This window comes from Thermobia domestica, chromosome 8 (genome assembly GCF_964235325.1).
Source record: "Thermobia domestica chromosome 8, izTheDome1.hap1.1, whole genome shotgun sequence".
In the NCBI taxonomy this organism is placed as follows: Eukaryota; Metazoa; Arthropoda; class Insecta; order Zygentoma; family Lepismatidae; genus Thermobia; species Thermobia domestica.
In genome coordinates, this window is record NC_137461.1 from 136,437,930 (window position 1) to 136,460,020 (window position 22,091).

The window sequence follows — 22,091 nt, forward strand, 5'->3', positions numbered from 1 at the left end:
CAGCCTTGTAAGAAAGCTGTGTTTTTCTTTATTAACGCCTGCACTGCAATTACACTGATTATATTTGCGAATGCGAATTACGTCAATATATCTCTCTTAAATAATAAATTTAAAGTGTTAATACAAAGTAATAATATTAGTGAAGAAATGAAGATGAAAAAAATTAAGTTATTCTCACAATCAGCAAAATAAGGAAGTTTTTGAATGTTTTGAAAAGATACAGCCTTTCGTTAAATTTTTAAACCTTATTAAACTGTAAAATTCGTGACTTGTTTAATTTTATTCAATTACTATATCGTTTCAAATATGACAGAACACTGTAATAACGCACACAGGAATTCTACTTTGGAGCTATGACATGATGAGAAGTCATCTTTTTGGGTTTCATATGTTAGGAGTAATTAATAATTCTATTTCTCTTACGTTTCTTCTCTTATATGAAGGGGTAATTTGGATAAGGACGTATCGACCTATTTCCGGTAAAATGAGATATACATATTTTCTGCAACTTTGAGCATGTCCGCATGTGTCTAGGTGGTGTTAAGGTAATATCTCTGCTCCGTACCAAACGCCTGTCTCCAAAAATATTGTGTGAATACGTTGGTTAATTGGATAAGGGCGCTTGTTTTTTTGCTCTCCTGAAAAATTGAAGAATTGCTAGTTACGCCCTTATCCAAATTTATCCCTCATATTCTTCTTATTATTATTATTACCTACAATACAGTTCTGACGACAGATTAACACATTACGATTAGAAATAAAGGTAAATATTAAAGGTGTTTGCGACCGGAGGATTTAAAGACGGTTTCCGTGGTCTTACACCCTTTTTAAAAGGTCAGATGACGCCACTGGCCAACTTCACGGGACAGGACGTTTGGGCGCCGCCATTTGGGCGCGGATGTTTTGGCGCGGATGTTTTGGCGCTGCCGTTTGGGCGCCGGACGTTTGGGCGCGAGGTACATAGTAAAAATCACAATTTACGACATATAAAGTAAGCTAGGCACTGAAAACTAAGCGCCAATCAAGATATATACATTTCCTACACTTCTATCTTTATCTCACCTCATTTATCTGTATATTTTCTATCTCTATCTTATTTATTCATCTAAATTAAATAGTTTAATGCGTTTGTGGCATTTGTTGCCTAACCTCGTCATGGATTGATTTTTCGCTTGTTCACGATTCTTGTACTTCTGATCTAATTTTTGTATTATATAAGAAAGCTAGGAAATAAAGGAATCAGACGAACTGTTAATTTTCTTAATCTTAATTAAAACATATTGATTTAATTTTTGTATTTTTTTAAAGAAAGTTAATAATTACATATTTATGAATATTAAAATTTGTTTTCTTTCGTATTACGTTTGCCAAACTCTTCTCTTCCTTATTTCCAATAAAGAACTACCAATAAAAGATTGCAGCGTAGTCGCTAACACTCTCGCCTTCGGTGCGATCGGTCCCGGGTTCGATTCCCGGTGGGGGCACTCGGTCGAAAAAGTGTAACACGCTCTTTCAGGCCAGCCACCCTGAATGAGGTTTTCCTGGGTTTTCTTCATTCACACCAGGCAAATGCCGGGGTGGTACCTAATTTATAGGTCCAGGCCGCTTCCTTCCTTCCCCAATCCTTTCTTCCTTCCCTTTCCCCGGATAGTGTGCTCCCTCAAACGTGACGGGCTAAATGGCCTTAGATTCCGAGAGCCCAGAAATCTAAAAATCCTATATCCTAATCGAGTTGAGGGAAAGATATTTTGCATACATGGTGTCTAAGACATATTTTGCATACAGGATGTCTAACACATTGAGTTTAGGAACTGTAGTATGCCGTATTTCTGGTATCACTTTTTTTTATTAACATTCCAATATAAAAATCAAAACTTAACACACATTTTTTTCGTCCCATTGTAAGCATTTAATCTGCATTAAAGAAAGTGGCGAAAGAAAAAGAAAAAACAACGATTTCAAAGTGAAAAATAATAGTTAAGTGTACATATATTGGTCATTTAGCCACTAGAAATGTGTTTGACATTCACACTTATTGCGTAACTACAGCAGAAGGCCTGCTTTAAGTTTTTTAATGGAATAGGCTCACTATGTATGTAATGCAGTCAATCATATGTAGTCTGGTCGACTTACATTTGGCTTGAAAAGTTATCAAATAAAAAGCACACTTAACTTTCGTTGAAACTTAAATTTACAAAATTTAATTGTTAATTCAGTTTTTATAATTTTGAAATTCCAGTATTTCTAGTATGTAAAACAAAATCCAGTATAATTCAAGGACTTCCACTCAGTAGACACCTTGTGATATCTTGATTCGAACTTAGTACTCAGCGCCTAACATAACGACTTTTTAACTCGCGCCCAAACGTCCAGTGCCCAAACGGCGGGGCCCAAACGTCACGTACCGCCAACTTCATACATACTGTTCCATTCTGAAAGATGTTTAGAAAACTATGGACATATCACAATATACTGTACGTACTGGCTCGAAAATAAGCACCCACCGCACATAAGGCATATCCTAAAATTTGAAGGATTGGAAACAAAAGATGATATCTGAATATAAGCCACGGGAAGAAGAAAATAACAGTAATCATTTACTTCCGGATTCTGGGAAAAATAACTAGGTAAGTACTTATTTTATCATAAATACAGTAATGCAAAACATGGTATCATTATTAAAAAATAAGGGTTGCAATTGTGTGTTATCCTACTTTAAAGGTAGCTTCCTATTAACTACCGAAAGTTAGTTTCGAAATTGCTATTGTTGGACAGCATTAAGGTAGGTCCCTATTTAATACAATGTAGACAGTTTCTGCAACGCTGTTGTTGCATTATTGTTACTTCAATATGAGAAATCAGCACATTTTCAACATATACGATATGAAGAAATGTCAATTTTTGTAAGGTCACAAATATAACACGCATTCTAAGTTTTCACAGTTGAAATTTGGATAAAATGTGCGACTTATATTCGAGCCGATACGGTAATATAAGATATGAATATAATAAAATGTACAGTTTGCAAGAAGCAGACTGGTTTGGTACATATGCGTAATTGGGTCCGATTTCCTGCGGAGTGTTAATGGGTTAATCTTACAACAAATGTGTCGAATGTTGACCAATTTCGTGGTGATTTACCTTCTAAGAAAATGGGAAATATGATTAATTTTACTTGGAAATCTAAACACCAGCTCATATATGCTGACGCTCTTTGAGTTTTGGCAAATCATCTTATATTTTCATTCACTTTACCTAAAAATAAATAAACTCAATACTGCAGACAGAGAGAACAAATACAGAATATTTGAATTATCCTTGTATTTTCTAAAACACAAGGGAAAGTCTTAAGTAAGTTACGAGCTGCTATAGAAAACACAAAACAGGGGTGACATCTCCGAGCATTGAGGGTGTGACAGGGCAATATGAAAATGCTGTCGTTCTGGAAGAATGTACATTAAAAGGAGCAGCGGACTGCAGTGCGTTTCTTGTGGGTGAAAGGTCTTTCTGGCAAGCAAATGCTACTCATGTAAGGGGAGAAGCACTTGTCGCGGAAAGGAGTCCACAGATATGTCGCGAAATATGCCACAAAACGTGTAAAGTTTAGTGAGAAACAACGACCTAGGCGCCCAGTGGAGATTGTGCACAATATCAAGTGGTAGGATATGGTTCATTAGGACAGGAGTGTTTCGACTGACCGCACTGCATCTGAGGTTAGGTGTTCACCCATCGATTAACCTACAGCATGGTGCACAACCATTTTAATTTTCGAAGAACGTAAGGTAGGTACCCACACTTTGATGTGCCTATCCTTCAAACATCTCCATCAGTACATCGAGGGAAAACTGATGAAACACAGGTCGAAGAAGAAGAAAGAAAAATTATGTTCTCTCTGCTGGGAAAGTTGTGTACCGTGTTCTAGATTAACAAGGCATGTTGCTTGTCCATTTCCATTGGTGAGAAAAGAATGACTGTTGCATCGTGCTGTGCTATTTCCTTGAAACTTTGAGCTGCCATTCGCCGAAAACATTTAACACTTTTGAATCGAACATTGTTATTCCATCATGGCAACGTTAGGCCTCACCTGGCACAAGCAATTCCGACGCATCTTGCGTAATTCGAGTAACATTTTTTTCAATGCAGATATACAGTCCTGGCTTACAAGGAGGGTGTCCGAAGTGTAAATCTCAGATTTCAAAAATGTTTGTGCAGATCGTTAGGGGGACTCATAGAATAAAGATCAGCACAACAACTTTCGGCGGAACCCCATATTTGAGTGGGGCAGTGCCCCATTTGCGATTTTCGGCTTTCGTAGTAAAAATCGGCCTTTTGATTTGAAAATTGACTTATTGTTGTCGACATTCGTTATCATTCGTCTTCATTTGCGTAAAGATACTACAATTGTGGGTCAGGGATCCCTATGTGTGTGTGTGTGGAAGGGGGGTCCGCCTCTCAAATGTGATACATGTTTCCGCTTCATTTTGACGAGCTGAATTCAAATATGTCATTAAAAGTACTTTGTGGAGCACATGTGCTGCATAGGTCTGTACTTAGTTTCTGGGATGCTGAATCACAAATTGAAAGAGAACTGAAGGGCTTGAAATAGAAGTTTGGCAGAATCAGTGCTTACTGTATGGATTGAAGCCAAAAGAGATTTCATGCCTGTACATGACATGGATGTTCGGAAATGGGCAACTGAAAAAGCGAAAGAAATTAATCTTGTAAACTGTAAGGGTCCCAAATGTTGATGCACCAGTTTTAAACGGAAACATAATATTGCGTAGCGAGAAATAACAAAATTCGTGTCGCGAGCAGACGTTGACACTTCAGAACAAATAGAAACTTCGGCCATATCTTTCCAGCTAGAAGTCAGGAATACGTAACCGGAATTCGATATAGACAATACTGACAATTCCGATCAAAGTGTTTTTGCAATGGAACTGCACTATAATCGTATGTTAGGTATACAAGGTGGGGAAAAAAGTAGAAGCTTCTGTACAATACAAAAATGCCTTATCTCATAGCTATACAATAATACCCCTTATGTCTGCCAGTGGAAAATTTGTTGGGCCATTATAGATTGTATTCGCAGAACCGACAGGAAAATTTGGAGCACAAGTCAAGAAAACTTTATTCCAACCCCCAAATGTTAAGGCTTCTGCATCAAAATCTGGAAAGATGGGTAAGCTGCATTTGGATCCGTGACGTTTTAGTTCCTAACATAGGGGACAAAAGTGTCTTGCTCGTAGATTCATGATCATTTTTTAACGAGAAAGAGACGCAGCAACACATTCCGGACGAACAAACGCTATGTAAACAGATTCCACAGGGAGTAACTTGGGCTGTATAACCACTGGATATTTGGGGCTTTAGAATATGGAAGAATTTTGTACAGAAAATGAGAGATTTCGGAATTTTACACCAAATTGATATACAACTTCATAACGTAACAAATACATAAATTGCAACCGCTAGTTTATAAACAACTATCATCGCCAGGTACCATGATGTGTTCAAATATAGTCGGTATAAATCCGGATATGTAGATGCGAGGCCGCCAGAATTTGTTATTCCAGTGAGTTTCTCATTTTCCTTAAACGACACTATCATATGTGATGAATGCGAAGATATAACACTTTTGAAATGTAGTTGGTGCTGCAAAAGTCTTTGCGCGGAACACTTTTTCGAGCAGTTTCATTTCTGTAAAACATACAATACATAAAGTAAGCACGAATTCTGCCAAACTTCAGCCCTTCAGTTGTCTTTCAACTTGTGATTCGACATCCCAGAAACTAGGTAGAGACCTGTGCCGCACATGTGCTCCTCAAAATGAAGGAGCAACATGTATCACAAATCTGAGGGGGACCCAATTGGGGGATCTAGCCCTGGGCCGGGGGGAAGCCCCCAGTTTTTTAAGTGACAAAAATAATTGAAGCTATTATTTATATATTCTTGAAAGCTTATAGTAAACTCATGATATAGTATCATAGCCTGGGGTAGGCCTCCCCAGTTTTTACCTTCTAGATCCGCCACTGGGGACCCTCCACACAAGGATCCTCGACTCACAATTGAAGTATCTTTACGCAAATGAAGACGAATGATAACAATTGTCGACAACAATAAGTCAATTTTCAAATCAAAAGGCCGAATTTTACTACGAAAGCCGAAAATCGAAAAGGGGCACTGCCCCACCCAAATATGGGGTTCCGCCGAAATTTGTTGTACCGATCTTTATTCCATGAGCCTTTCTAACGATCTGCACAAACATTTTTGAAATCTGAGATTCACACTTCGGACACCCTCCTTGTTAGTCCCAAGTCATTTTAACCTATTTGGTCCCCTGAAATTTCACCTTAGCGATAAACGTGATACGCGTTTCGCAAACGATAGGTCCGCAGTTGACTCTAGTACCATCCCATAGACTTCTACACAGCAGGATTAAGGTTCTCATACACTGATGGGACAAGTGTCTTAAAGTAAATGGAAACAAGTCATCACAGTAAGTACTTTGTGTGTGTATATATATATATATATATATATATATATATATATATATATATATATTAGGGTGTCCCTTATTTTGGGTAATTTCGTGTTGCCAAACGCACACCCCCCAAATATATTCTATGTGACCGTAAACACGCATTAGTGCAATAGCAGCTCTTTACGAGAACATTAACCCTTGCCGACTTGACGACAAAGTCATAAAATGACGTTTCAACATTATAATTTAGAATTTCCAACCATGATAACGGAGAAACTAAAAGGGAGGGAGAAACGAAACTTTGCACGAAGCAACTAGAGAAAGGACGATATCTGCTCGTGTATTGAACATCATCACCGGATGAACAGTGTTGCCAACCCAAGAGAAAGTTATGTTTTTGCAAATTGAATGACCTAAATTGGATATCATCATTGGAAACAACAATGAAAATAAAGACATGGTCAACGCAGATCAATGTTGCAAACTTTTCGGATAATAACGTGAAACAAGTGCAAACAGCGTTGGCGCATACAGAGAGTGTGGTACTAACGTTTTTTATACCTTAAATTAAATATTGACAAGAATTGTTTAAGCTGGCTCTAAGTCTAGAAGGGTCGGCTGAACAGTGTTGCCATCAACAGAAGAGAAAAGTTGAGTTTGGAAAAGGTACAATAACTTGAAAAGGTCACTAGTGCTGCATGGTTTAAAACCTATAATGTAAGGCGGTAAAGCATGAGGAGTAGTACCGTGGTTATTCGAGATTGATAAGTCACGTACTGACAGAGATATTCGGTGTCTTGTTAAAGCTGAGAAGTAAGGTTTGTAAAAGGTGGCAACGCTGCACAGCGGCAGTTGTTTACTCCTGACGTCATCATCATCAGCAACCTCAAAAACCCGTGAGTACATAAACCCATGCGAACTGCACGCTGTTTTCATATTTGAACCAGATTGTTAGGATTCTAACCCGCTGTGCAGCATTGCCACCTCTTACAAACCTTACGTCTCAGCTTTAACAAAATACTGAATATCTTTCAGCACGTGTCTTATCGATCTCACATAACCACGGTACTACTCCTCATGTTTTACCGTCTTACATTATAGGTTTTAAACCATACAGCACTAGTGACCTTTTCCGAGTTATTGTACCTTTTCCAAACTCAACTTTTCTCTTCCGTTGATGGGCCGCGGTGCTCAGTGGTAGAGCGTTCACCTCTGGTGCTTGGGGTCCCGGGTTCGATCCCAGCCCCTGCGAAGTGAACTTTGTGGTGGACAAACACCGTGTGCGTGGGTTTCTCGGGGTTCTCCCGTTTCCTCCCTTTCTTCAATCCACCATTTCATTCATTACTCATTAGCACCGTCTCCTTTAGCCTAATCAGCATAAACGTGGGACGTAAAACTCAAGGATTTTTCTCTTCTGTTGATGGCAACACTGTTCAGCTGACTCTTAAACAGTATTTAATTTAAGGTGTACAAAATGTTAGTACCTCATTTCCCGTATGCGCAAACGGCGTTTGCACATGTTTCAACTTATTTCTCGAAAACTAAGCAACACTGATCTGCGTTTACCATCTCTTTTGTATTATTTTTATTGTAGCTTCCCATGATGATATTCAATTTAAGTCATTTAATTTACAAAAATATAACTTTCTCTTGGGTTGGTAACATTGTTCATCCAGTGATGTACTTCAATACACGGGTAGAAGTCGCCCTGCCTCTAGTTACCTCGTGCAAAGTTTCGTTTCTCTGTCTCTTTTAGTTTATCCGTTATGACGGTTGGAAATTCTAAATTATATTATAATGTGGAAGCGTCATTTCATGACTTTGTTGTCAAGTCGGCACGGGTTAACGTTGTTGTAGAGAGTTGCTATTTCACTAATGCGTGTTTACGGTCACATAGAATACATTTCCGGGGTGTGCGTATCGCAACACGAAATTAGCCAAATAAGGGACACCCTAATATATATATATAACTTACTACCAGATTTAGGGGGGCGCAGTAGCTGTGGTAGAGCGTTCACCTCCGGTGCTTGGGGTCCTTGGTTCGATCCCACCTCGCGCCGTGTGGACTTTGTGGTGGACAAACTCCGTGCTCGTGGGTTTTCTCGGGTTTTCCCGTTTCCTCCCACTTTCTTCATTCTACCATTTCACTCATTTCTCATCATAACCGTCCCCTTTAGCATAAGCGGCATAAGCGTGGGACGTCAAACTTAAAAGATTTTATTTTTTACTTTCACATTTTTCCTCGTATATATTTTCAACAGTTAATTTGTATTTACCCTCATACAGGCTTTGTAAGGACTTCGTACGTTAGAAGCTGCACCGATTCGAGTTCAAACAACAACCCATTTGCCATATTTCAGATGAAGAATTCTGCAATTTTAGGATCGTTTGCATTTCCACCTTTTCATCTATCTTCGCAATTCAAACATCGAAAGCAGTCAATATGCTACAATTCATTTACATATGCTGGTAAATTTGCACTAGGTTGCAATGAAGTACCACGATGTACGAATTTTAATCAATTGAGGATTTCTTAATTTTTTGTTTAAGAGCAAATGCAGAAATCTTAAAATTCACATTCTGGCTTAGTTTCTGTTTCTAAACTGACTGTTCATTTCACCTTAAAATTACAACACAGTAAAAGTTCATTAATCCGGATCTCGATAAGTAGGCCTTTGTTTAATCCAAACAAGCAAGAAAAGCAAGATTTTAAATGTGGTTAGAAGTCAACAATTGCGTTCGTCACGTAACTTCATGACAGCTAACAATATTATACTGTATTTTCCAATTGTTATGGATACAACATTTCAAACTCTACCAACAGAATATAGATTTATATTTTACTGTATAGTAGTATATATATTTAGATCTATGCTTTTTAAGTGCACAATAATAAATGTTATGTTGCTATAAACGGAGTTTTACTACCTTTTTATTGTTCTTTTAGATTATTTCAGTTAATTCGGTCTTTCGTGAATCCAGACAACTTATCCCTCCAATTAATCCGAATTATAAAGGTTTTAATGTAATAATAAGCAAAACCATATGGGAACACGAAAATAAATAGTAATCATCTGCTTAACACATTACTGCTAACATGAATGTAGGCTCTGTTTTACTGTTGAATTCTCATTTTCAACAAGGGGAAATTTACGATTAAATGCGAGGGATGGTCGGTAAAAAGGTTACAAAGCATATACCTTTTCTTTTATTCACTTTAACATACCGAAAATTTATTTATAGGTTAGTAACAAGTTTGTCTTGTTGCAGGTTTAAGGACTTCGGATTCTGACCATGTATACACGAGAAGCGAACATTTAAACTGGCGACTCGTCTGGAAAATTGGCCAAAAGTAGAAGTGAGGTCAGTGGTGCGGCTCCTGTGGGCCATAACCGTTACACTTGCTGACATTCATAGGCAGATTGTAGATGTGTATCAGCAGGACTCAATTTCAAGGGAACATACAGCGAAATGGTGTCGTGCCTTCAAAGACGGACGGACAAATATTGTAGATGACAACCTTAGACACAGCGGCAAACCGACTATCTTAACCATTGACGTAAACCATGCTTGCGTGGATGAGTGTATTCATGTCAACAGAAGAACGACATTACACTTAATATCAGTTGAGCTGGGACTGCAATATGATATTGTGTAGAATATTTTAGTTAATGTGCTTAAATGTAGGCAAGTGTCCGCCAAACGGGTGCCATGAGCACCATCCGAAAATCATCAGACAACCAGAATGGCGACGTCGCTGAATATCCTGAAGTGTTACGCAGCGGACAGGAAGAATTTTCTTTACCGGGTAATGACTGGTATTGAAACAATATTACATTTGTTCACTCCATCAAGGAAGGAGGCATCCATGCAATGGAAGCATATATCTTTTCCACCATAAAAGAAATTTAAAGTGGTTACATGGTTCAGGATAGTTTTGTTCATTGTACTCTGGGACGTATCAGATGTAGTACTGATTGATTATTTCAACAGGGAGAAACCGTGGATGCTGAAAGGTATTGCAAGACACTTCTGAGATTGCGGGATGAAACTAGCCGAGAACGTCCTGGTTTCCTCCGCAGTGATGTGATTCTTCTGGATGATAATGCGACATCTTATTCAGCACAAAAAAACTGTTAAGTGTATTCAGCGTTGACGCTGGGAACGAGTAGAGCCCTGAACTAGAGAATGTCTACAGTCCTGATCTAGCCCCACTGACTTTCACTTTTTTCCTGCTATAAAACAGAATATGGTTGGTCACCATTATCTGACATGTGATAATATCAAAACACTGACTCACGGTGGTAAAAGAACTTGACGTGGATTTCTGTGCAACCGGTACGGAAAACCTTATTTACCGTCATGACATGTGCTAGAACTAAAAAGATGATTATATCGAGGATTAGTGTTGAGTCTTCTCTATCATCAAATATGTTAATCTTCCAACTGTTTCACACAAGCCATAATAGGCTTTGTGGCCATTTTCTTTTTCGATCAGCTCTCATACAAAGATTATTAACTATATATATAGGAAAGTGGATCACAGTAAGGCGTTCATTATATGTATATGTACCATGATGGAACTGTTTCTACTGCCCTCTCATACAAAGATTATTAACTATATATATAGAAAGTGGATCACAGTAAGGCGTTAATTATACGTATATGTACCATGATGGAACTGTTTCTACTGCCAGCTAACAGTTACATGCAAAATTGGTACCTTATCCAAAATATTTTGTAACGTGTAGCCAGCCATTGTTGTTCAGCTGTGAAAGATTGTTTTGCAGAATTTCGACGCATTTTCACTCACCTTCTACAAATTAAGATATCAACTCTTATTAGATTGTGTATTTGGAACGTACTTAACAATTAAAAGTTTCTTTGTTGTTAACAATCTAAAAACTTACCCCAAGACCATGGAGTGGACTGAAGCTAGCACTGAACCTCCTTAACCTTGAATTGGAGAGAACATTAAATGATGAGGTGTCCCTAAAACAGAATATTATGACCAGTAAGTACGCATTATCTAGTTTCAAAACATTCGTCGTCTGTGATTAAATACCGCGTACGTAACATTTCATCAATTTTACAGGAGAAAAAAAAAAAAGTTAAAAACTAGCTTCAGCCTCAATATATGCGGTATAACTTTGAGTTAATAACAGAGCCATTTGTCGTGATATAGGTGTACTACTTAACCAGATTGTGCGCCATCCTATACTGATTCTAATAATACCAAAAACTTAAATTCGCCAAAATTGGAGACACGCAGTATTGAATCTCAGAAGACGTATGTTGATTTCAGTACAATATACTCTGAACATACAGACTACACACTTCGCATATACCTACACTTCATAATGTTTGTAAGTATATCATTTTATGGATTAATGAACCATACATGTCTTACATTGTAACGTACTTTTTGAATAGAGAATATTGTCCGACATCAGTTATTACTTGAAAATACACATCAAAAAACAATTATTCTTTCTTATTTCTAAGTTTTAACCCTCATCATCAATGTAACAAAACATTAAACAGTTCATTACTAAATTAATTGAACCATTACTCATATACAAGACCAATGAACATGAATATAGACAACCAGCATTTTGACAATGACGCCTTTGGCTAGTCTGATGCTCTATAAAGATGGTATTATAATTCACGAAAGCATCGGTCTTCAAAGTCTAATACGTACCACAATGATGGCGTCGCATCGGAAGCAGATACTATGTATACAAAAATAAATAAATAAAAATAAATCAAATGGCAAGAAATATTTTAGGGGTAAGGATTTTTTTTTTTTTAAATTCTTACAGAGCAAACTTTATGAGGTACCACACATAACTACTATAAAAAGAGTACTCATGGTATTCACTTATTAGTTTTCTTCGAATATCTACAAGTGGCAGTAATCTCTTCATATATAGCAACAATAAAACCTAATTTTCCGTATAAACTACACTATTCCACGGACGCTCTTTATTTCCAGAAAAAAAGATAGATACTGGTTAAAAACAAACTCATTCTTTTCCAAAATCCTTCACTCCGTTAAAACAGCAATGAATTACTAAAAAATTTGGCTTTATTAATGCTGATGTAAGTTTTGAGTAAAATAAGATTCTGAATAAGTAGAAATTTTTATATTTTGTGTTATAGGCAATTATGTATTATTTTTATTTTTAGAATTCTTATGATTTCAAAACCAGCATCGTATAAGTTTTTGAAATTATAAGAATTGTAAAAATACAAATACGCAAAGGTATGTGGGATTTATTGATTTTTTATGGTTTTCTGAGTCCTTGCCTATTACAACAAATTCAATTCCTCCAAGTTACATTTGCCATCCCTGCTAATTTAGTGGGTGCGCCTTTAAGTGCATGTAGTCCCACGTTCGATTCTCGGTGGAAAAGTACAAAAAGATTTAATCTCACAATCATTCACTTTCATTAACCATCCATCTTTATACCGTAAACGACGTAATCGTAAGACGTTAAACTAAAAGAAAACAATAAGTTCCAAGTTACATTTACTCTATCACTTTTACACCGAAACAACTTTTAAGGCTGAAAGCAAAGGAATTCTCAGCAAGTATATTAACTGAGTTCCTGAAAGATCATCCAATACATGAATATGAAAGGCATCATAATTTTGTTTTTAAAGAAAGGAGGGCATACCTCGTAACTGATATCCGTGATAAAACGAAAAAAAAAAAAAAAAGAAAGAAAGAAATTAAACCTATATTTTGAAAGTTCCTGTAGAAAAACCAATGTGTAATTATTATAATTTGTTACTAATTTCGCTACTTAAAATACAAATGTGTCTTTCACGTATTATAAAAAACTTCACTGAAAATCTCAGGTTGGTTTCAATTTCAGGAAATTACTTTCACTAAGATTTCATCTGTAGATATCCGAAATTATGTTACAAGGAACAACCACGTCTCTTGCTGTTTATCAATATAAAAGAAAGCCATACACTAAACTAGGGTGATTTGTAGAGTGGAGAAAGTTCTAGAGTCAACAAATGATAGGTAAATACTGTTTGTTTAGAAAATTGTGTGTTCCACTTTTATTTTAGGGACATTAGCATTAATAATGACTACACCGACAACTGCGTGATCGAAATAACCCAAGATTTAAATATATATATATATATATATATTCGTCGCGGTACAAAGGTAAATTAAATCTATTGAAATTTAGACTTACACAGTTTTTCTCTAAGTCTCATAACGTTCTTAGTTTAAAAAATATAGTAATTAATGAGAAAGTAGAGCTCGAATTTTGATATTTGAGGTTTACTGAACGGATTCATTAGTATAGGTTAACATTTTCTTTGATCAATTACGTTCTTAGTGGAGTGGAATAAAACACAGGTGAAATATGTGACACTGAAATACAATGTTTCTATCATTATTGATCAGCTACATAAGATATCAGTTACTGCTTATGAAGAATATTTAAGTAGAAGCAAGAAAGTAATAAAAAAAAAAAAAAAAAAAAAGTATTGCTATTGAGAAAAAGTAATCAACAGAATGTAGTTCCACGGATAAAGGAGATAACATTTGCTGAAACTTTTACAATTAAATGATTTGGCTTAAGTCTTTTTACTGAATTTACATCCCATTAAATCAAGTAACCCTAGATCATTCTACTTACAGGTTTATGCAATTTCTGAATACCATTTGCACTTTCAAGCTTTCGACTCTCCGCTGGAGTTTTGCTCACGAAGGATAAAACAGGAGAAGACGGAAAAGTAAAAAAAAAAAGGAACGGACTTACAAGGCTAAAGCAGTGCTGGAGACACTTTGTGAAAACCATAGATCGCATGATAAATAATGAACACGCAGGTTGTGTTACGATTGATTAATTTGCGCATTCACTTGTTCTTTGATGAAGATTGACAACTCATATTGGATTTTCTTTTATTATGCCAATATTGTACAAATTTGAATTACTGCTTCCCATTCATCGCTTACTCATCTCTATACTTAACTTTTCTTTTAAAAAAATACAATAAGAAATCTCAAATACGAGTCTTTCTACTTCATTTTTAGCCCCAAAGATTTTTTCAAATCTATCGTGTGTTGAGCTTCTTTTAAATGTTTCAACATACCTAAAACCGAACTTTCTGCTTTAGGATCTCTAACATACATTTCAGAGGTTTCTTTTAGTTTTGCTTACGTAACTCTAGTGGCATTTTATTTCACACACAACCGATTTTTCATTGGAATTTCTGTAATAGCTTTTAAAATTGGGTGTTGTTCTTTTCTAAAGTTTTGAGGGATTTCACAGTACGGAACCGTGTTGTGTAAAAATATTCAGTCTGCTCTTGTCAATCTGAGTAAAATACATAGTCCCATCGGTCATTGCTATCGGTTTTAGGTCTATTGAAACGTGAATTCCTTCTAACGTGGTTATATAATTGATTAATATGGAATCCATTTATACTGCTACGTCTCAATAAATGGTCAACTTCTATCCGTAAATCTGATTCCAAAGAGGCAAGTCGAATGGCACGTAAAATTAAATTCACTAACAATGCTTCAATTTTTGCTATATCAGCGGAGTTACAATTAATATACTGCGCACGCTGTAAGACACTAGTAACGAACATACTGCTCTCTCTCTAGAATCTAAATAAATAACTTTGCCTTTCTTATCTTCTAACGCAAATCTCAAATTACTACGAATATGAGATTTACGGTAGAAAGTGAAAAGGAAAGTAAACTTATTTATTTAGATCTTAATATAATGAGACAATAGTAAGTTCGTTATTAATGCTCATCACAGAAGCTGATAAGCACACTGCTGACACACAAAATATTCCTTACAAATCCGCTTATTCAGCAAAGACTAAAGGAAATATTTGAAAGAATTCCTTTTTCGTGTCCTCGACTTACCTCTTCGGAATCAGATTTACAGATAGAGACTGACCATGTATTGAACCTTAGCAGTATGAATGAATCCCATTATTAATAAATTGGTACAACCATGTTTCACGTTTCAATAGACCTGCAATCGAAACCAATGAACAAAAATGGGTGGGTGAGCTCCGTGGCTAAGCGGTTAGCGTACGCATCTTTGGCGTGGGAAGTCCGGGTTCGATTCCCGGCGAGAGCTCATGTGGTTCGGATTCCACGTTATACGAAATACCAAGGTTATCACGGAGAAGACTTTCGCTTAAAGGCACACCTCGAATCGCTACTTGGTTTACACTTGAAAGATGGGTTGTGGTTCGACCGAGAACTGAACACGGGACCCCTTGATTAAAAGGTGAAAAGTAGATAAATGTAATGCGGATGGTTTGATATGTGGAAACGTACCATTAAGTTCACACGATTTAAAGCATTTTTTAATCTTTTTTGGTTTAAACCAGCCAACCCTGCCTTAAACAACTCGAATCCGTTTCCCAATATTGCTGTATTGTTGTTATGGTGAGGACCCAAGGGTACAGCCTTTCGAACTGGCAATGTTCCTTTCTAATTTACGCATTACAAGTATGAAGACCAAACGGTTGGTGCGCTTGGAGAAATTACACCATTCTAGATTAGACACCACCTATTTTCAAAAACTTTTCTCTTTTTTCATTTTTTACTTATAACGAAGTTTGGCATATGGTCCCAGACTTTCCAAACACCCTGTATAATCCAAGAGGAATTTCTCGAATTTACTTTACAAGGTGAGTCAATTCTTATATATACGTACCCGACTGCATCTATTATTAATTATATAGAATACAACCAGGACGACAATTGTTCTATATTACTTTACATTATTTTTCTAGGGAGTCAATGAACGGTGTAGCCATTCCATGTCAAATCAACACAATTTTCGAAACAATTCTACCTTACCTTGCCAAATTTTGATGGAATTTGATACAGTTCTTGGTATCACTGGAAAATAACGAACCCTGATATATTTCAAGTGTAAAATATTTTCAAAATTACAGACTCCAAAGTTTTCAAAATTTATAAAAATTGCCTGACTGATATTTGTTCGAATGGTACTTGGGGATGACCTACCGGACCTAGAATGTTGGTTGTGCCATTTCAAAACTTATGGAAAGAGCTTCAAGATGGCTTTAGGCTAACTATAGCATTCTTCATAAATAGGCCTAGTTTCTTTCTCTCGAAAAATCAGACAATTTTAATTCGATTTTCTCACACGTAATATTTAAAAAAAAAAAAAAAAAAAAAATCATAAATAAAGTATTCGAACTGTTTTGAAGGTATCCTCGAAGTTTTATTTTAGGATCATCTGTTAAAAAAGTGGAGTTGAAAATTGCTTTAATTCAGGATATTGTTGTAAAATGGATGGTGGTAATTTTGTGCCACCGGATGAGGCGCAAAGTTATTATTGAACTAGTGAGCAAGACTAGTCAGTGACGACGTCAGAGAGGGTGAAAAAACCCCATGCTTCTTACTGTCAAATACTATGACATTATATTATCTCTGTCCCTCCGTCCCCATCCGCCTTAAGAAGATTAAAGCTGATTTCGTCACTGTAGTATACTATAAAGGGAAAACAAAAACAGAGCAAGTAGTTTTTCTTTCAACGCTGTGTACTGCTTCCAACAGAAACTTATTAAGAAACAAACTTAGACTGAAAAAAGATATACACTACTATTCTGATGGATCTAATGCTCAGTGCAAGAACAAAAACTTCTTAAACTTATGCTTACATAAAGCCGATTTTATCATAAGCTGCAAGAAGTCAAGGGATGGCATTATCTAACCCAACTCTTCAATTTGCCTATTTTATGTCGAGAAAAGAACCCAACCAACCCCTGAGGGACTCCTAACCCGTTTCTCCTCCTCCTACTACTACTACCACCACCCTACTCCTACTGCTTAGATTGTGAGTGATACTAACTATCAGCCCAAGTCAAGAAAAGGGGCCTTGCAATGGGGATTGGCACAGGGTGGCTACTGAGTTTCATTTTTAAAATTCCAGTATATTCAGTATAACTATTAGCAAAATTCCTGTACCCAATACAATGAATTTTTTGAAGTTCCTTAGGAATAATTACACTCTTGATGATTTCAGGTTTGTAACTGTTTTACCATCAAGAGAATATTTTATTTTTAATAAATTTAGTTAACCTTGATTTTTTAAAGGACCTCCCAACTCCCCTCACAGCTCTCCACTCCACCAATTGCTTTAAATGTCTAATTACAAAATGTATACAACTCTTGCTTTGGAAAAAAAAAAATACAATCTCAATGGATACAAAACTGTTTCTGATATTATTAAAACAATTACAAAAAAGTATTGCTGAAAAGTTACCAGTTTCATAAATTTTCCAGTATATGGATCAAAATTCCAGTATCAAAATTAAACTCCAGTATCATTCAAGTATTTCCAGTATCAGCAGACACCCTGTGGTATCACAGTCAAGAGTTTGGCAGCCCGAGGAAGACTGCAGATCCATATGATGATACAATTCTTCACCCTAGCAGCTTCTTGACTAGGCAGCGGCAAACGTTATTGGAGTGCATTTGACACTTGTTGGTCAAGAAGAATTCACCCAGTCAGCAACACTCCTACAAGATCGCTTCAACAAACCACAATTCCTGCAGATTCATCAGATACTCTTATATGTTTTTCGCAAGGTATTTTAATGTTACCAAAGTGCATTAGAACAGACCATCACCAAATTCAATAAGCTGGTAGTGACTGACGTAAGTGGATATAACCGCAATCGAACAACAGATGATTACTGGCGTATGATGTGGAAAAAGATGAAGTGAAAATGACGTTTCTCTATTCAGCTGGTCCATCTCTACCTCTTACATACTCTGAGAAGCTAAATTACCTCTGGATTCATGTAATGGATGTACTATGAAAGACGAATCTCGTGATTCCAAAAAATGTAGTGATAGCTGAAGAAGTGTTTGAAAGTTGTAAGCAGTATTTTTATTACTTCCTCTACACAAAAAAAAATCAATTCACGCGATATTCAACTCCATGTTTGGAAGTGAAAACAAATGATCTTATGCTGATCCCCCCCCCAAAAAAAAGGGAATATATTAATACCAGTCCGAATATTCTTTAATATTTTTTTGAAAATTTTCAAAACATGGCTTTTTGAGAAAATAAAAAAATCTGGCATTTCGAAAGGGAAAAAAAAAGTAAACTTTACAATATCCCTTCAGTTGTATCCCTATGCAGACACGAGAAATTCCACTCGATTAATTTTTAACAAAATGGTTCTAAACCAACATGACCCTACTCTACTGGTCCTACTTATCAATTCGCACCTTAGAGCGTGTAAAGCCCGATGGCAGAACTTTTTTTGTCTTTTTGCGATGAGCTTCCGTAAGTCAAAAATTTTCTGCAGCAATTCCAAAATAAAAAAAATCAAGATGATACCATCATATTTTTATTACAGCGTTACATGGCAACTATTCTGCACACGCGCGGCAGAATTTCTCAAGGGGGTGTAAAGTTTACTCAAAACAAAATTTTAAAAATTCTATATTGTTACATAGCATTTGAACGCTTTTCGTAAGCTTTTAAATGGCAATTCAACCAACGTTCTAAGTCTTTAAGTCAGTCGCAAATGACAATTGAACAAATGTCATATGGCTTGATGACAAGATTAGAGAGAAGATGGAAATCATTTACCTCAAATCGTAGACAAGATATAGTGGTGAGCACATTTTGATCTAGATTTTCTTTCCTACAACACAAGAATACTCTAGGTAATGTAAACTATTAATTACAAACTAAAGGATAACTTTACATTACTTGCTCCAGTCTGCCTTCATGTGCATAAAAAATCAAGATCGGATTAGAAGTACGGCAGGGTTCTAGATTACTGGTCCCCCTTCCCATCGAGCTATAATAGAGACAGAAAACAACGTGCCTTGCGGGGTTCTAACCCGCCTTCCCTCGCTAACGCTTGCTCGGAACTACTGTGTAAATTAAATGCATAAACGTTAGTACAGAAAGAAACCAACCCAGCTACTAGCCTACATGGGGGATCAGTAATCTAGAACCTTTCCTAGAAGTACTGTATATTTATAGAAAATGCATGCTCAATGCATTGTGCAAAAGCACCCATCAAGCTCGAACAAGCGGTCACTACAAGTTATTACTGCACATAATCAACCTCAGGGGAGGGCGAAGAGCACGCATGATAGTGCGTCAATGGAGGATAGATCCCACGTTACCAAAGATGGGAATGCGCATAAATGAAGACTAGATTGTTTCATCATTTTCTAACATGACTGTTTGGTTTCATTACTGAACGTAGTGCCATTATTCGTTTTTGCGTAAGGATATCAACAGGGAACTTCAAGTTCACTTTAATGACAATAACATTAATATTCTACATATTTAATTCTAACAACAATTGTGAGCTTCAGCCACTAGCCATTGAACTACCTTCAGTCAAACCTATGCTAACTACATAAGCAGATCCAAAACTAACTACATAAGCAGATTTTAAAAAAAAAAAAAAAAAAAAATAGAATGGCATCTTGGAGATGGCATTTAGTATCTCCCCCAACAAGGTTCATGGCTCCAGAATCGAGTACCTTGTCTGTCTAAAATTTGCCAAAGGTACAAAAACGGCCCCTCAAACCCCTTTCACTCGCTCAGCTATATTTTGTTACGTAAGTAACACTGGAGATCTTGTATGTGCAACATCAGCCGCATCTTGGTCTTGAAGTTAGTAGTTTATACTTACGAGGACAAAATTTAGAGACATATATGTAAATAACTTACCTTGTTGGGGTTGTAGAAGCAGTTGTCATTGTCGCATTTAGTTCATTTATCATTGGTGCACTGCTGGACCTCTTCAAATTTCCACCTGAATTTGAAGTTGGTGAATCAACATCCATTGTTTCGCATTTGCGTTCAACTGGTATTAGTTGTATGTTCTTGTCAACCCCTTTTTCCACGGAATTTTCTCATACCTAAACATTTGTTACATTCATCACTCTTCGGAATACCCGCAAAGCATTAACTGCTTTAACACAACTATTTTAAATTATGCATTTAGGGCTGGTATTTTTTGCAATTGTCTAACGATATAGTGTAGTTACAACTCTTAAAATCCTTGTACAATATCCGCAGTTTATCACAAATTGCATCATGCAATTGATTCTTTTATTGTGGGCTATTATCTGCATATAATTTTTACCAACTTTAAGATCTTCATACAAGCTTAGAAACTTATGTTTTTTTGATACACTACTAGTAAGTAGCCATTTCAACAGTAGAATGCTTGCACTTCAGCTTTCTTTATGTTAATCACACCGATCTCAATAGAAATTTCCTTGATAACTTTATATATACTCTAACATGTTTTTAAATAAGATATTTAATGATCATTCAACTTATTTTTATGATTCCATATTCCAAACCTATCAATAACAAGCAGTATTTAACATTTATTCAGAAGTCCTTCACCGCTTCACCCACTACGTATACTTTTCAATCACGCTCAGCGACGAGATGTAGTATTTCACTCACATAAAGAAATTCCTATATCATTAATGTAATCCCAGAAGAGCTTCATCACATTATATATATCATTGTTCAAATAATGTCTGTATTCTAATATTACGCAGAAAATATAAAATAAAATATTAGAAAAGAGATTAACCTATTATTTGTATTTTTCAAATAATATATAAATGAGAGGCAAGAGTTAGAGTACTACATGAGTGATCATAGGTATTTCAAGGTAAACCCGTACTGAAACATCTTCAACTTTTTTTCAGTAAAATACGTATTTTATTCCGGGAATACTCACTGAAAGTAAATTAGAATTTTGTTTTATTCATATATGTATAATAAAATGTAAATACGAATTTAACAGAAGAGAAATAATTCTAGAAATAAAATTTGTATAATAAGTAAAATCAAATCCAGGAAAATAAAAAAAGTCAAAATTAGGAAAAGGAGTCAAATTCGGTATGGAGTTCCTGAACGACCCGCTCGGGAGAGTAATACTCCCGGAAGTACGTTTTTCCGCGCGCTACTCTAGACAGCTGTTTTACGCGCTATCCTAGCCAGTTGTTTTAAGTTGGTCACAAAATTTATATCATGAAGTACAAGGGGAACAAAACGACCCTATATCATTGAGTACAAGGGCATAAGTACTACAACTACTTATCTGCATAAAAATAAATAAATCACTTTTTTAAGTATTATTTTCATATTATTTTAATTTAATAAGTGTTCTAAAAATGTAAAAAAAATTTAAAAATCTTTCCTCGGGCGGGGTTTGAACTCGCGCCGAAAGAGGATTTTATTACTAGCGTATGGCACTAGCCCACTCGGCCATTGAGGCCGACAACAGCAAGCGTTTGTTGTCTGGTATTTGAATGCAACGTGGCAAGAAGTGGATAACGCCAACCAATCAGAATTGTGTTTCTCGTTTCTACTTCCGGGAGCATTACTCTCCCGAGCTAGTCCTGTTCCTGAGGTACAAGAGGAAAGTCATTAGTTTTCACATAATACACTATCAAGTGGATATTTATAATTTGCGTAAAACATATGACAATGAAAAGGCATTTTAAAAATGGACAATGTAAAATGCATATATTATCAATTAGTTTAAAATAGAAAGCCTTTGATACTGT

At 36.2% G+C, this 22,091-nt stretch overlaps 1 protein-coding gene across 3 annotated transcripts in view; it reads right to left on the reverse strand.

Moving 5' to 3' along the window:
- The window catches only part of LOC145693230 (P2R1A-PPP2R2A-interacting phosphatase regulator 1), a 59,759-nt gene extending 38,796 nt beyond the window's left edge, over positions 1-20,963 (reverse strand). The window contains exons 1-2 of one of the 3 annotated variants that reach the window (XM_081769030.1): positions 20,227-20,963; positions 11,395-11,440 (exon numbers count right to left, since the gene is read on the reverse strand). In XM_081769030.1, coding sequence (XP_081625156.1) covers positions 11,395-11,440; positions 20,227-20,342 — 162 coding nt within the window. In that variant the 5' untranslated portion in view covers positions 20,343-20,963. Of the gene's footprint in view, positions 1-11,394; positions 11,477-20,226 lie in introns of all 3 variants that reach the window. The other 2 variants (XM_081769029.1, XM_081769031.1) reach the window with 2 other exon arrangements.
- Between the last annotated feature and the right edge of the window lie 1,128 nt (positions 20,964-22,091).